A 13984-nucleotide genomic window follows, 5' to 3' on the forward strand; every position below is an offset into this window, starting at 1 on the left:
TTAATGCTGCTTCAAATTTAACAGAAACAATATCCTCAACATTCAAGTGGTTTAAGTCATGAGAACATTTGCTCTGCTTGATAACTCACCACAAAACTGGCCATCACCTATTTCCTGTTTCAACACTGATGAATGATTTCATAACTTTCTGTAGTAAAATGTCTTTTGCTGCCTTGTTGTATCTATTTCCTCCATCTCACAAAGAAGAAAACAGGACACCACCGACAACAACAACAATAACAACAACTGCACCAGCACCACCAAAAACTAAGAAAACAGAGGAGGGAGAGAGTAAGATAAAACAGATCTAAATGTTAAATTAAACTGATTAAAGGTGATTGATCTAAATTAACAAAACAACAGAAAACACTTTAAATGCAGTAATTAAACAAACAGATACAGATATAAGAGCCTGGGAAAGTTTTAACACTGTGTTCAAGTGAAACTACAGTTTCAATGTAGGAAGTCGAGCACACAACATGCTCAACATTCAGGTGGATTTTGTTGTGTCACACCTACATTGAAAAACGATTCACATTTAAGTTTATTTTATCTTTTGGCTCCTAAAACTGTTATTGTTGGAAGTTATGTTACAGCTCATGATGCTACAGTCACTTCCTGTTTACATAGTTGGCTGTTTCTCATAGAGTTGAAAAATTAGAGGAGATATTTTTGGCGTTCCTGGTTCCGGAGGTAAAAATTCTGTTCATTTTTCTCACGGACAATGTTACACTGAGCACTTCTACCGCTTGGATGGTTAAATCACCAGAAAAAAGATGAACAATTAAAGATAAAAAGTCGATTGTGTACATAAATATTTCAAGGTAGAAGTTAACTACGACTCCCAAAGTGTATTTCCGCAAGAAACAGCCAATCACTGAGCTTAAAATCCACTCATGTGCACTGCTAACAGCAGGCAGAAGCCAAAGATTACAGTGTTGAGAAAACTGATTTTACAATCTACAGAGCCAAAGGCTTCTTCTCCATAGCAACAGCAGCTGAGGCTCATGGGTATTGTAGTATTCTTAACCAAAATCACAGACAAAACATGATTTCTGAGAAACTAAGTGTAAATACTGTAAACTAGTGGTCAGAATATAAACCTGTAGGATCATTCATTTATCCAGGAGAGTCCTGAGTTTCTATGTTCAGTAACATCGAGGAGATCGTTAAAGAAAATTTTGAAAACCGGAAGAACACTTGTGGAACCAGCGGCCCCTCACACTTCACAGCTATTAGATGGCACTACAGATGTTTCCTTGCTATCGATTTACACATGAAATGTTCACTAGATAAAACATTTCTAACAGTTAATGGTGCAACCTGATTTATTAAAACTAGTAAACTAGTAGTAGCAGAGATATAAGAGCCTGGGAAAGTTTTAACACTGTGTTCAAGTGAAACTACAGTTTCAATGTAGGAAGTCGGGCACACAACATGCTCAACATTCAGGTGGTTTTTGTTGTGAGAACTTGAACTGTTGCTGACTCAGCACAAATATTAAAGTAACTTTGTTCCTTTTTCAAAAACCGAATCATTTTGTGACATTCTGTAAACAGTTAGCTGTAGTAAAATACATTTTCTGCCCTGTAATATATATTTTCTCTATTCTGCACTGATGATGATGAAGAACCAACATCACCACCAGCTGCAAACACAGGTATGACTGCAAATAAATAAGTCAATAAACCCAAATAGAAAATGAACAAGTAAATGAGTAAAATGAACCAGATCTAAATGTTGAATTATAAACGTAGAGCTGCAGAGGTGAGGTTAGAAAACTTTACAACAGATCATTCAAACACATTAACACATCAACTACAGGCTGTTATACATTTATTTTTGTAACATTTACTGTGACGGTCTATTAAACGTTCATTTTAAATATTAATTTTGGTCTCAGATTTATATAAATAAAAACTCATGATACAAGTTTGGTTTCAGGCAGGTCATCAAATGCATATTCAGTAAAGTAAACATTTTGCAGAGTCAGGCTCTTTCTGTGTGTGACGTGTACATATGAGCAGGAAAAGAGATGGAGACCAAATGCACATACACAACTATTTTGGCCGTCCGACAAAAAATGTCCCACCAAAGTTAAAAACAACCCGCAACCTTGATTTGAATGATCCCACACAGAAGATAAAAAGACACCTTCAACTATACCTGCACACACAAACACAGGTATGATCACATGATGAAACAAAGTCGTAACAGGTGTACGTCAGAGCTTACAACGAAGATGTGAAAACATGAATTCAAAGATGAAGATATGTATTCAGAGTATGTGGAAAAGACGCTAGATTTACAGTAATATTCACTAAGATTAAAATGAAAGAAACTAATTAGTGATTGTGAATGTTTCCTTGTCTTCCAGCCTCTCCTTACCTGTGGCAGATGCCTGTTCGTGTGGTGATCGTAATACTTTCTTTAATCCTGATGATCAGCATCACCGTCAATACCTGGAGAAGAGGTGAATGACCTGAAAGTTGTGGATATGAAAATGTTGAGCAGCAAATATTGTTTTAAATACAGTCAGATGATATTTTAAACTCAAGAAAGACTCAATATTTTCAGATTTTACTTATAACAGCAGGAATAACTGGATATCAAGATGGCTGCAGTCACCTGGTGACTGGAGGAGAAAGAGAGGGATAAGAGGGGAATCTCTAGTTTCGATAACCTGGATCCATGGGTGGAGCTTCACACTTTGGGTGTGAACCCCCAGGGCTCACGTTTCTTGGAGTCTTGAAACATGTGGTAAACTGTGGTCCACATGTAGTCCCAACAGTGGTCTATATTTATAGGTTTTATTTTTTTAACCATGAAAAATAATTCAGCTTCTCCACTTAACATTTCAGGAATCATGAGCCAAAACGTGAAGTGCCTCAGAACGGCCACATGATGGTGCTATTGCTATAACTGGTTCTTTCTCACATTCATTGTCACAAGGCCCAACTTTCTACTAGATATCTTTAAAATTGAAGAAGTAGCCTTTGAGATATCCTCATAATTAACAGACAAAGACATGGACAGACATGTCATGTTCCTCATTACTGTAACCATTAACATAAACATAATGCACTCTTTTAAATGTGTGATGCTGACTGATGAAGTTGCAACAGAAGTGAATTGAAAATATCTTTAATCATCTCTATGTTTACCTTCTCTCCATTGTAGCGCAACAGATACAGAAGCAACACACAGCAGAAACAGAAAATCATCTCTGATCCTCCATCACACAGAAACAAGAGCGGTAAAAACCAACCTGTCAACAGTGTTCATCCTCATACAGTCTGACAGGACACAGGTCTGGTTGACAGAGGTGCTGAACAACCTGCACAGCTAAACAGTCTCTTTCTCTCTTTCACGTTGACTAAACTATGAGCTTTGGGCTAAATTTATATTGACAACATCTCTCATTCACAAACATGCATCTAACAACTCATTTTCATGTTCCTGCTGCTTTTGGTTTTACTGTATGCATCATTATGTAAATATTGGGAAACATCAATAGTGTGTGAAAATATGAATATCATTAAAACAGAAGTGTGAAGCAGGTTGACATGCATTGACTTTTGAGATTTTTAATAGTTATAACTATTAAAATGTATTAAGTCTCTTTATCCTGTATTTTTAAATCATCACAGTAGCCATATTACAGCTAAATATGATAATTGAATATACTTTAAAAAGAATTACAATTATTATTGTAGTGATGTTGGCTTACTGTTACTTTGCATTTACGCATGCAGCAGGGGGGGAAGAGAATATGTAGCTGCAATGTCATGACAGCTTATATATGGACATTTCAGTATTTAGAAATAAAGCAACTTGCTGCAAACCTTTAAAATGACTTGTATGTGTCATTTTTGCATTTCTGAAACTTTTTTTTGCCTTTGACAGACACCTGTCAGCTCTGGCTAGCTAACATATTACACATATTCCAGTGAGAAGCAGCAGCTAGTAGCAATCGTAACGCTAACACAGGCTACACAAAGTTAGCTCTACAGGTAGTGACGAATAAACTGAGTGTGTCCCAAACCATCAACCAGCACCACTGGTTAAAAGCACAGACGCAACCCTCATACAAATAATGTTAGCATGAAAACAATAAAGGAACGTTAGCATATAAACCCTGCTGTTTGACTGTTTCATGGGAAAGACACGCTTTAGCCTGCTGCTGGGGCTGCTTCACTGAAATTTCGTAGGGGGCGCTATTCAGCCAGTTTGCATCACTGATGGAATATTGTCATGTAGACGTGTTTAGGCCGGGAGGCTTACCAAACATGTAAAGTTTGGTAAGCCTTAAGTAAGATCGGAGCATTTACAATAAAGTTATAGCAACTTCCTCTGTCATGGTGAAAGATCAAATCTCAACAGTGTGAGAATTTTCTGCAGGGTGAGACATGTCTGTCTTGTTCACACCTGTGTCATCAAAATCATGCAAGTTTTGGGCCCATTCACTTGAATTTCAATTAGTAATTTGAAAACTCTTGATGAGTTTGTGTGTAAAACAAATTAATTTTCTAATTTTCATCAAATCTATTTTTAGAAAAGTAAAGACTTTTGACCCACATGACCTGGTCAAAGTTTGATTGACATGTGTACTGTCAGGTGTGGACACAGAAAAATACTCATATATTTGAATGGAGAGTGTGAGCGAACTGCTAGGTGCTCAGGCCCTAATAAAGACAAAACTGCAGTACAGAGCTACAAATTTTAGTTTTGATGGTATTTTTCTACAGCACTTTATCACTAAACTGTCACCCTCACTCCATTTTTCCCTTCCCCTCATAGGTCATCCCCACTACTGGATTATAAATGAAACACCTATAATTATTGTAAAATTAATGATAATAACACCAAACTTCATGCAAAGTTTGTATATAATGTACTGTATGTATATAAGCCTTTCTGCTGTATCCTACAAAAATGAGCTGCATTCAACCCCCACACCAGTGTCGGCTGGTGACTCAAAACATTGGGGAGTACAGGAGGAAAACCAACAAACCGCATCAAACTATATCATTGTCCCCCACCTGATGAAATCGGAGGGATGGGGGGCAATTTTATATGCCAATAGAACAAACAAAAACCCCTGAGTGGTGTAAAGGCTGCTTCTTTAAAGACATTTAGCATATACATATTGTTTCTAAACAAAGAAGAGCTCATTTTAGCCATGGACTGGTTCAGATGTGTGATTTTACCAACAAAGTCAAATTCAAATTTATAGTATTGTTCTATTGTGACAACAGATTTATGTTCTCATCAAAAATAGACAAGATATCAAATGATTTACACGTGTTTCCTGTGTATTTTCTTAGTATACAGAAATATATAAAGTACCACAAAGCTTATAATGTGATACAGGAACAGATCAGTGCTGAATACTAGAAAGACTGAACACTAAAAACATTCACAGATCTAAAAGTGTAGGTTCACATCAGAAAGTATTAATGCATGTATCAAATACATGACTTACACACTCTCATCTATGTGCACGACATACAAAATATAGTCTACAAAGCTGACATGTTAACACTAGGGGTGCAACGGATCACAAAACTCACAGTTCGGATCGTATCACGGATTTGAGTCACGGATCGGATCATTTTTAGGATCAGAAAAAAAAAGAGAGACAAATAAAACTTTGTTTTCTATCTATTCTGTTACACACTTACAGCAAGAAACAGCAATGAACTTTTGCCCATGGTCTTAAATGAAAACATTCAAGACAAACAACATTTAAGATGTCCAAAGTTTAAATAAACTAAAATAAAATATATGAAACAGTCCACGGAGGAGCTGCTGTGTTCAGCTGCACAGATAGGCTTCGGCTGCCAGGATGTACCACTCTGTTTGGAAAAAAAACTTTTCTAAAAATTGATGTGATGAAAATAAAGAAATTAATTTGTTTTACATACAAACTCATCAAGAGTTTTCAATTTACTAATTGAAATTGAAGTGAATGGGTGCAAAACTTGCATGATTTTTATGACACAGGTGTGAGTGAGACAGACATGTCTCACCCTGCAGAAAATTCTCATCCTCACACTGTTGAGATTTGATGTTTCGCCATGACAGAGGAAGTTGCTATAAGTTTATTGTAAATGCTCTAGTCTGCGCCAGACTTTACATGTTTGATAAGAGTCCCGGCCTGAACACGTCTACATGACAATATTCAATCAATGATGCAAACTGGCTGAATAGCGCCCCCTACGAAGTTTCAACGAAGCAGCCCCAACAGCAGGCAAAATAGTGGACAAAGGAAGTGATGTTTATCTCCTTCTTGCACTGTCTGAAAACAGCCCGGCTCTGAAGACATCTACATGCCCGTGACAGAAGCCCTTTGATTGCACCGCAGCCTGACATGCGCAGAGGCGTGAGGGCCCGTTCATCTTGGAGCTTTAATTATATTATAAAACTGTAAATTAAAACAGGTGACAAGAAGAATTGCACATACTAATAGATTCATTTAAAAATTCCTTGCCTGCAATGACGTTACAGCCCAGAACAAAGGCAAACAGGCAGGTGTGGATGTTGACCCTCATCCTGACACAGACTGAAATGATTCAATATTCAGAATAATGTTTGACACATTGCTGTGTGGGCTGATAACAGGAAACTTATACTTGTTCCTGAAAAAAGAAAACCTCTTTCTCAACACCTCTCAGTGTCTTTTTATGGTGAAAGAATGCTAATGTTCCCTGGATCTGCGGCACATTTTACATGTTTACATCCTCACTTCCAAACACTTCAGTTTATGTTCGAACACTAACATGTATTCATACGGACAGCCATCTGCCAAATCATAACCACACTGAAATACATCTATATTCAAACAAAAAACAAGATGTGGTGTCAGAAATAAAGCCCACTGAAAGCTGTTCCTGTAGATACACTGTAATACTCAGTGTTGAACCATGCATGAAACCAGTCCTAAAAAACTGTAACATAATTTATCATATATATATGATCTAAATTCAGTAACAACTAATTTAATGCTCTAGTAATGACAGACAAGCCTCACTGCTGAGCTGAATGTTTCATGCAGGTGCTCATTTATGCTGGATTACATGTTTATCCACAGTGATTGAATGAGTGAAACATTTCAGTGGTAAATGTTCACCTTTTCTGATCAGATCAGGCAAAACTGTGTCAGAAAACTGTTTCCACTGTAATTGCACTGAATGACACATCATGCTCTCCGTGATATCACAATTCTCTCCACCCAGCGCTGCACTACAGATCACTGATGCAAGTGATTTCTACATCCTTCTCTATTTCCATGTATGTGCTTTGAAGTAAAGTTAATTCCTGTTCTTTATTTTTTATTTTTTTGTTCTTATTTTTCTAAAGTTTTCACAATACTTTCTGACTAGATATTAGAGAAACGGCAGGAAGTCTACCTCATCATTCAGTCCTGGAGATTTAGTGGCTTTCAATGTCATAATCCAAAACATTTCTCGTTGAAGGAGTTTTTTTAGTCTCTCGCTACCTCTTATATGATTAAGTATCACTTCGAGGGCAACAGCTTTCAAGGAAGAGGGGTTTCCATGTCCCACTTGGTTGTAATGAACGCCCATAGGATGGTTTGGATTTTTTTGTGCAAGTAGCAGTTTTATGTCCACCAAGTCTGTCTTCAAATCTCCTTTTTGTTCTCCCCACATAGAAAAAACCACAGGGACATTCACGACGGTATACCAGAAAGGAAGTGTTACGATTAGCAATGTGATTTATTTTATATGACTTATTGGTGAACACATCGACAAATCTGTCCATTTTGGAAATATTGCCACAATGGCAACAGTTACCACAGGGGAAGTTGCCCACAGGTTTATAAAGCCAGGAAGTGATAAACAGCTGTGGACCAGCTTGTCTTGTAAAGTGGGAGCCCTTCTAGAGACAAAGGTGGGAGGTTCAGCAAACAATTTCTGCAGTTTGTAATATATTCCATTTGCATTTGATAATGTTGCGGATCTGAGTAGACTGTTTGCTGTAAGTCGACACAAAGTAAGTATTTTAACTATGTGATGGTTTTTGTTTTTTGAATAAGAGGCTCTTCTTATCCATAGATTTAGCTGTAAGGTGTGATGTTTCCAGATCCTCATGTTTATACCGCCGCTCTGCAAACTATAGCCTCATTTCTGCAGATTTTAGATCAAAGTCCTCCTCTTGATTACAGATGTGTCGAAGACGCTGAAATTGTCCAAACAGGATGTTACTGATAAGGTGGGGGGGAGATGGAAACATTTAATATGATGAGTCCAGGACAGTAGGTTGTTTTCTTACTTTCTGGGTCATAACTCTTCATGTTTAGAATGTGGTCTATATAAGGATGTAGAGACAGCGAGAAGAAAGGACATTATACATCAGTAAATGGTGAATTCAACAGAATATATGCTGAATAAAAATCTTCTTTTTTGTGATCCAGGTGTTTAGAAGACTCTCTGAGGATTCTGGAAATGCATTCAGAATTGAGTGTTGTCAAACCCCCATCTGGATTTTTGGAAGTTTGCCTCGTATTTATTCTTCACAAAAGGCTGCGCTTGTCTCTGTGACTCGAATGAAATGTAACACATGAGAGGCACAGACTGGGGCTAGGTTTCAGTTGTCAAAAATAAATTATAAATAAAGAAATAGTAAATGTGGATATCAAAAGCATCATAACTGTAAAAAAAAATAGAGTTTCATTTTCAGTATCAGTTCCTGAATGATATGAAAAAAGGAAAAGAAGTGCTGTGAACCAGCGAAAATCGAAACAGAATAGAACTCTGTCGTACTGTACAAGTGTTTATTCATAAATCAACATGAAAAACAGTTCAACTCAAACAAAGCAACAAAGGACACGAAAGCATTTTGTTTTCTCGTACTTTTTAAACTTTTTTTTTTAAACAAAACATCTATTAAACATAAATATTCAAAGGCTTTCATTCTAAAGGATTGCAGGAATACAATAAAATAGAATATAGTCCCATTGAAACAGTTTTAATCTTCACGTACAAAACTGAGGAATAAGCCTTTTTTCTTTCCATATTTTGCAACAAACAAATCTTTCAGAAGTATATTTTTACCTGACAGAAGCTAAATGTTTATGTAAAATTATGCAGGTATTGGTCATTGTTCTCAAGCACTTTGGGTTTCTTCAGTAAGGAATACGTCGGGTCATTCAGCTACGGTGTACCTGTGTATTGAGATGAAGAATTACAAACAGGCAACAGAATTCATGACGGGGAAAATTACTAAGATCAGAAAAAAGAAAAACTGAAAAATGTAAAGAAAAGCTGTGAAGGCCAAACCAAAAATAAGAAACTCAAACCAAAATACAGTCAGCACAGGCCTGCTGAGGCTGTTATTTTGGATGCAAATCAAATTTCTTTCACATTCTAGCTCTATGTCAGATTTTGGAGACATAATAATTTTGGGTTGCTGTTATTGTTTTTTTTTGAGTTTTTATCAAGCGGCAACCTCTGGGGCTGAAAAATGAAGCCAATGTGGAAGTGCCACAAACTGCAGTTCCCTGAATGGCCACTTGAGGCTCCAAAGGCGAGTCAAACCCCATAGACCCCCATGTTAAAATGCCCAACTTTACAGCAGAAATAAACATGTTTACAGCCTGGTACAAAAAATGGTTTTGGTCTCTGTAGCTAATTTCCCCTTTAATGACAACTGCACAGGGGGTGATTTCTTTTATAACTCACCCGTTTAAATTTTATTAAGCTGTAAAGTCATTCATAATGAAGCACATTTGAGTGACAAGCCCACCAGCCACTAGGTGGCTTGTTTCAGCCATTCGGCCCGCCTCTTTGCCCATTTTTGATTGGCTGGGAGTTAGGCAGCGTCACGCACTGCCAAGATGGCGACGGACGGAGCGGCTCACTTTGAGCTTCAAAACTGCTCTTCAGAAACCAACAGGTGAGGTCACGGTAACTACGTCCATATTTTTATACAGTCTATGGTTTTTATTAACAGATAGAATTTATTCCGTACGATATGCCTTTTTACACTCGTGTTTCATGGTGTTTTAATTGTTAAAAACTTCCTTATATACAATTAATATCATCCAACCCAAAATGAAGAACCAATGATTTACCTGTTTTACCATCAGGCAAAGGGTCAGTAATCATGGAATACAGCGACTCAGTTAGATATGTGTCTGTAAGAAGAAAGAAAAGATAATTAATATATGAAACGTGTGACCAGAAATATATCTCTAGAATCTTTGATTCAACTGTAAAACTGTAAATGTTGATGACAGTTCAGGCTTTACCGGTCTTGTTTCCCATTGGTGGAAGATCAGGGACGGTGCAACATGTGGGTTCATTTTGGTTTGATCCACCTATTAAAACATTTACCAACAATCATTTATTATAAAGAACTAACTGACCTTTTACGCCACAGGTATTAACACCTTATTCCAACTTTTGAGCAGGCTGTCAACATCAGTGACCAATCAGTTGATGACCCAATGAAAAGGCATTTTCAAGTAAAGGCCTTTGCACTTCATGTCCAAATTTTTCCAATGTGTTTTTGAACACATCCTCTGACAAATGTGTGGTAAAACCAGAACCCCTGTCCACTCAATTTTTAACAAAATTAGGAGTCTGCAGCTATGCTAGCAGCTCTCTGAAGCTGTACTTTGAGCTAACGTCAACATGCTAACATGCTCACAAGGTTGACATGCTGATTTGGTGTGTTAGCATGCTAAAATTAGCTAATTAGCACAATGTACAGCTGAAGCTGATGGGAATGTTGGGAGTCAAGAATGTGGTCATAAAGTCTTGGACAAAGTAAAGTTTTGCACTTGTGATGTTGCTAGACAAGAAGTCTGGCAAACCATCCAATAGATGTTCCAATCAAAAACTATAACCTGATGGTGGCGCTAGACAAAAAGTGAGAAACTCAAGCTTCATCCTCTGGAAAACATGAATGTCTGTTCCAACTTTGATGGCGATCCATCCAGTAGTTTATGAGATATTTCAGTCTGGATCAAAGTGACAAACAATCGCATGAAAGACCAACATGGCCATCCCCTGAAGCCACGCTGCAGAAAATTCCTAACTCAACAAGCACATCCAGACTGCAGGAGATCCGGCTGTTAGCTACTGAGAAAATAATAAAGGTCATTGCACTCATTAAAGGAAAAAAATATCTAAATGTTATGTCATAATTGTGACATCCGTAACACGACTCAGCATCTCATACGAGATCTGTACGTCATGATTACAAGGAAAACCGTCTTTGAACTGTTCGCTGCATTTTCATTCAGCTCAACAACAAAACACAGCCGTTAGCATTTTGGCTAAGACTCTGTATGCTGCCTCTTAACTGATTCAACCACCACAATAACCTGCAACAGTTCCTGTAGCTACACAGATTAGATAAGCACTTCTCTCAGTTATGAGAGCAGTATTTCATAATTACAAGAGAAAGATCTCACAATTACAAGTTGATGAGTCACAGTTATGAGATACTAAAGTCCACCTTTTTTCTTCATTGATGAATGCAGGACAGTTCTGTACAAGTGTGTGCACTGTCCCAAGATACACTCAAAAAACACCAAAATTTGGACAGTTTGGTGTCAAAGGTGGCAGGAAAATATTTGATCATTTACCTGAGAAAGTCATCAGGCAGTGTTCAGCTGATGGTCCACCAGAGCTTTCCACACCTGCCAAAAAAGAAGTGAAAAGAAGATCACTAAATTTGATGTTTAAGGTACAGTAGTATCTTCTTGCTTGTTTTGTAAAACAGAAAAACAGAAATGCATTTTTGTGCATAAAGATATAAAATAATGGAAAATAGATGATAAAACATCTTAATTTTGGTTTAAGTGAGAAACAGCCTCAGAGATATGACTACTTGTTATGGCTCCTATCTTAATTTGGATTACAGTAAGAAACTGAGTTGCCCCTCAGGAAACAGGTAAGAAATATGTTTATTGTGCAGCAGATTAATTATTTTTATGAGTCAGATGGTGAGGAGAGTCTTTGAGAAGCTTTTGAGAAGCTGTGGAAGTTTATAATGATATATATTGTATGAACTGTGTCTTATAATGCTACAAGTTCCCCTCTGAAGACTACAAGCAGTTATAGTCGAATGACATCAGTGTCACTATAGTAACAGTGCATGAATGCAGGCACAGTAAGCACAGCGTAGGATTTAATTTTAGATCAGTCTCAATCATAATAGAAAGAGGAAGTTGTCATTTTAAAAAGGAACACTTCTCATTACTCACGCTTTGTAGGGTTCAACCCTTCATCTCGTATCCCGTTGTAGATGTGGTGTATTTCTTCAGTCCCACAGAAAGGAAAACAAATTACTGAATAACCTAATTATTACTGAATTATCACTGGTTACCTGCTATAAACTCTGATGACAAACAGGCTGACTTTGATACCATTAGTTTTAATTTTTATAGAGTAATCAGTGAATTTCATCTGTGTATGGAAGTGAGGGGCAACCGGCAAAAAATGCTCTGAGACTAAATCAAAAGTCTAAAATTAAAGTCAAAATTATGACATGAAAGCTGATTATTTAATCTATAAAATTCTGAAAAAAGGTATAAGAGACATCAAATAAGAAATACATTTAAAATTTAAATTGTACTATGAGTGAGGTATAAGTAAATGTTAAATAATTATCATTTTTCATGTTGTGATAAAAACACTGTATATCTGTTAAAAAAGGCATAATTCATTTTAATGTGCTGCAATCATATATCCTGTAAGAATGCCTTTTGTTTATTGTTAAATTATGAACATTTAATTTACGAGCACATCTTTCTTGTATTCATCAAAATTTAGTGTGATTGTAAATTTCCAGGTCAGACTTCATTTACCTCGTCTTTTACACCTCCGAGCACAGTAGACGGTGATGATGATGAGGAGGACGAGGAGGAAGGAAACAACTATCCCCACCACCAAACCAAGAGATGACTTCTGACCTTTAGGAGCAAGTGAGAAGCAAAGTAAAAGTTCAACACAAACATCCCGACATGATACGTGTTATATACAGTACAGCAACCGGCTGCACCAGCTAATCAAAAATCCATCACTAAGTTTGTGTGTGAAGTTCTTCTACTAACTACTAACTAGTTTCAGTTTTTAGTAAATCAGGTTGCACCATTAACTGTTAGAAATGTTTTATCTAGTGAACATTTCATGTGTTAATCGATAGCAAGGAAACATCTGTAGTGCCATCTAATAGCTGTGAAGTGTGAGGGGCCACTGGTTCCACAAGTGTTTTTCCGGTTTTCAAGATTTTCTTTAACGATCTCCTTGATGTTACTGAACATAGAAACTCAGGACTCTCCTGGATAAATGAATGATCCTACAGGTTTATATTCTGACCACCAGTTTACAGTATTTACACTTAGTTTCTCAGAAATCATGTTTTGTCTGTGATTTTGGTGGACGGCTAAGAATACTACAATACCCATGAGCCTCAGCTGCTGTTGCTATGGAGAAGAAGCCTTTGGCTCTGTAGATTGTAAAATCAATTTGTCAACACTGTAATCTTTGGCTTCTGCCTGCTGTTAGCAGTGCACATGAGTGGATTTTAAGCTCAGTGATTGGCTGTTTCTTGCGGAAATGCACTTTGGGAGTCGTAGTTAACTTCTACCTTGAAATGTTTATGTACACAGTCGACTTTTTATCTTTAATTGTTCATCTTTTTTCTGGTGATTTAACCATCCAAGCAGTAGAAGTGCTCAGTGTAACATTGTCTGTGAGAAAAATGAACAGAATTCTTACCTCCGGAACCAGGAACGCCAAAAATATCTCCTCTAATTTTGCAACTCTATGAGAAACAGCCAACTATGTAAACAGGAAGTGACTATAGCATCATGAGCTGTAACATAACTTCCAACAATAACAGTTTTAGGAGCCAAAAGATAAAATAAAATGAACTGCGAATCATTTTTCAATGTAGGTGTGACACAACGGAAACCACTTGAATGTTGAGCATGTTGTGTGCTCGACTT

At 37.1% G+C, this 13984-nt stretch overlaps 2 protein-coding genes and 3 gene segments (V, D, J or C); 1 reads left to right on the forward strand and 4 right to left on the reverse strand.

Moving 5' to 3' along the window:
* LOC122970078 overlaps positions 1-13984 on the reverse strand; it is a 916362-nt gene that overhangs the window by 252355 nt on the left and 650023 nt on the right.
* Positions 1-13984, reverse strand: part of LOC122970080 — an 891879-nt gene that overhangs the window by 212284 nt on the left and 665611 nt on the right.
* Positions 1-13984, reverse strand: part of LOC122970079 — an 808187-nt gene that overhangs the window by 142059 nt on the left and 652144 nt on the right.
* LOC122970054 overlaps positions 1-13984 on the forward strand; it is a 151022-nt gene that overhangs the window by 24336 nt on the left and 112702 nt on the right. The gene's annotated exons all lie outside the window — the stretch shown is intronic.
* The window catches only part of LOC122970052, an 82707-nt gene continuing 77579 nt past the window's right edge, over positions 8857-13984 (reverse strand). Inside the window, exon 12 of the mRNA XM_044336153.1 lies at positions 8857-9187. Within this exon, the coding sequence (XP_044192088.1) occupies positions 9177-9187 (11 nt within the window). The 3' untranslated portion in view covers positions 8857-9176. The remainder of the gene's footprint in view (positions 9188-13984) is intronic.

Source organism: Thunnus albacares, chromosome 19, assembly GCF_914725855.1.
Source record: "Thunnus albacares chromosome 19, fThuAlb1.1, whole genome shotgun sequence".
In the NCBI taxonomy this organism is placed as follows: domain Eukaryota; kingdom Metazoa; phylum Chordata; class Actinopteri; order Scombriformes; family Scombridae; genus Thunnus; species Thunnus albacares.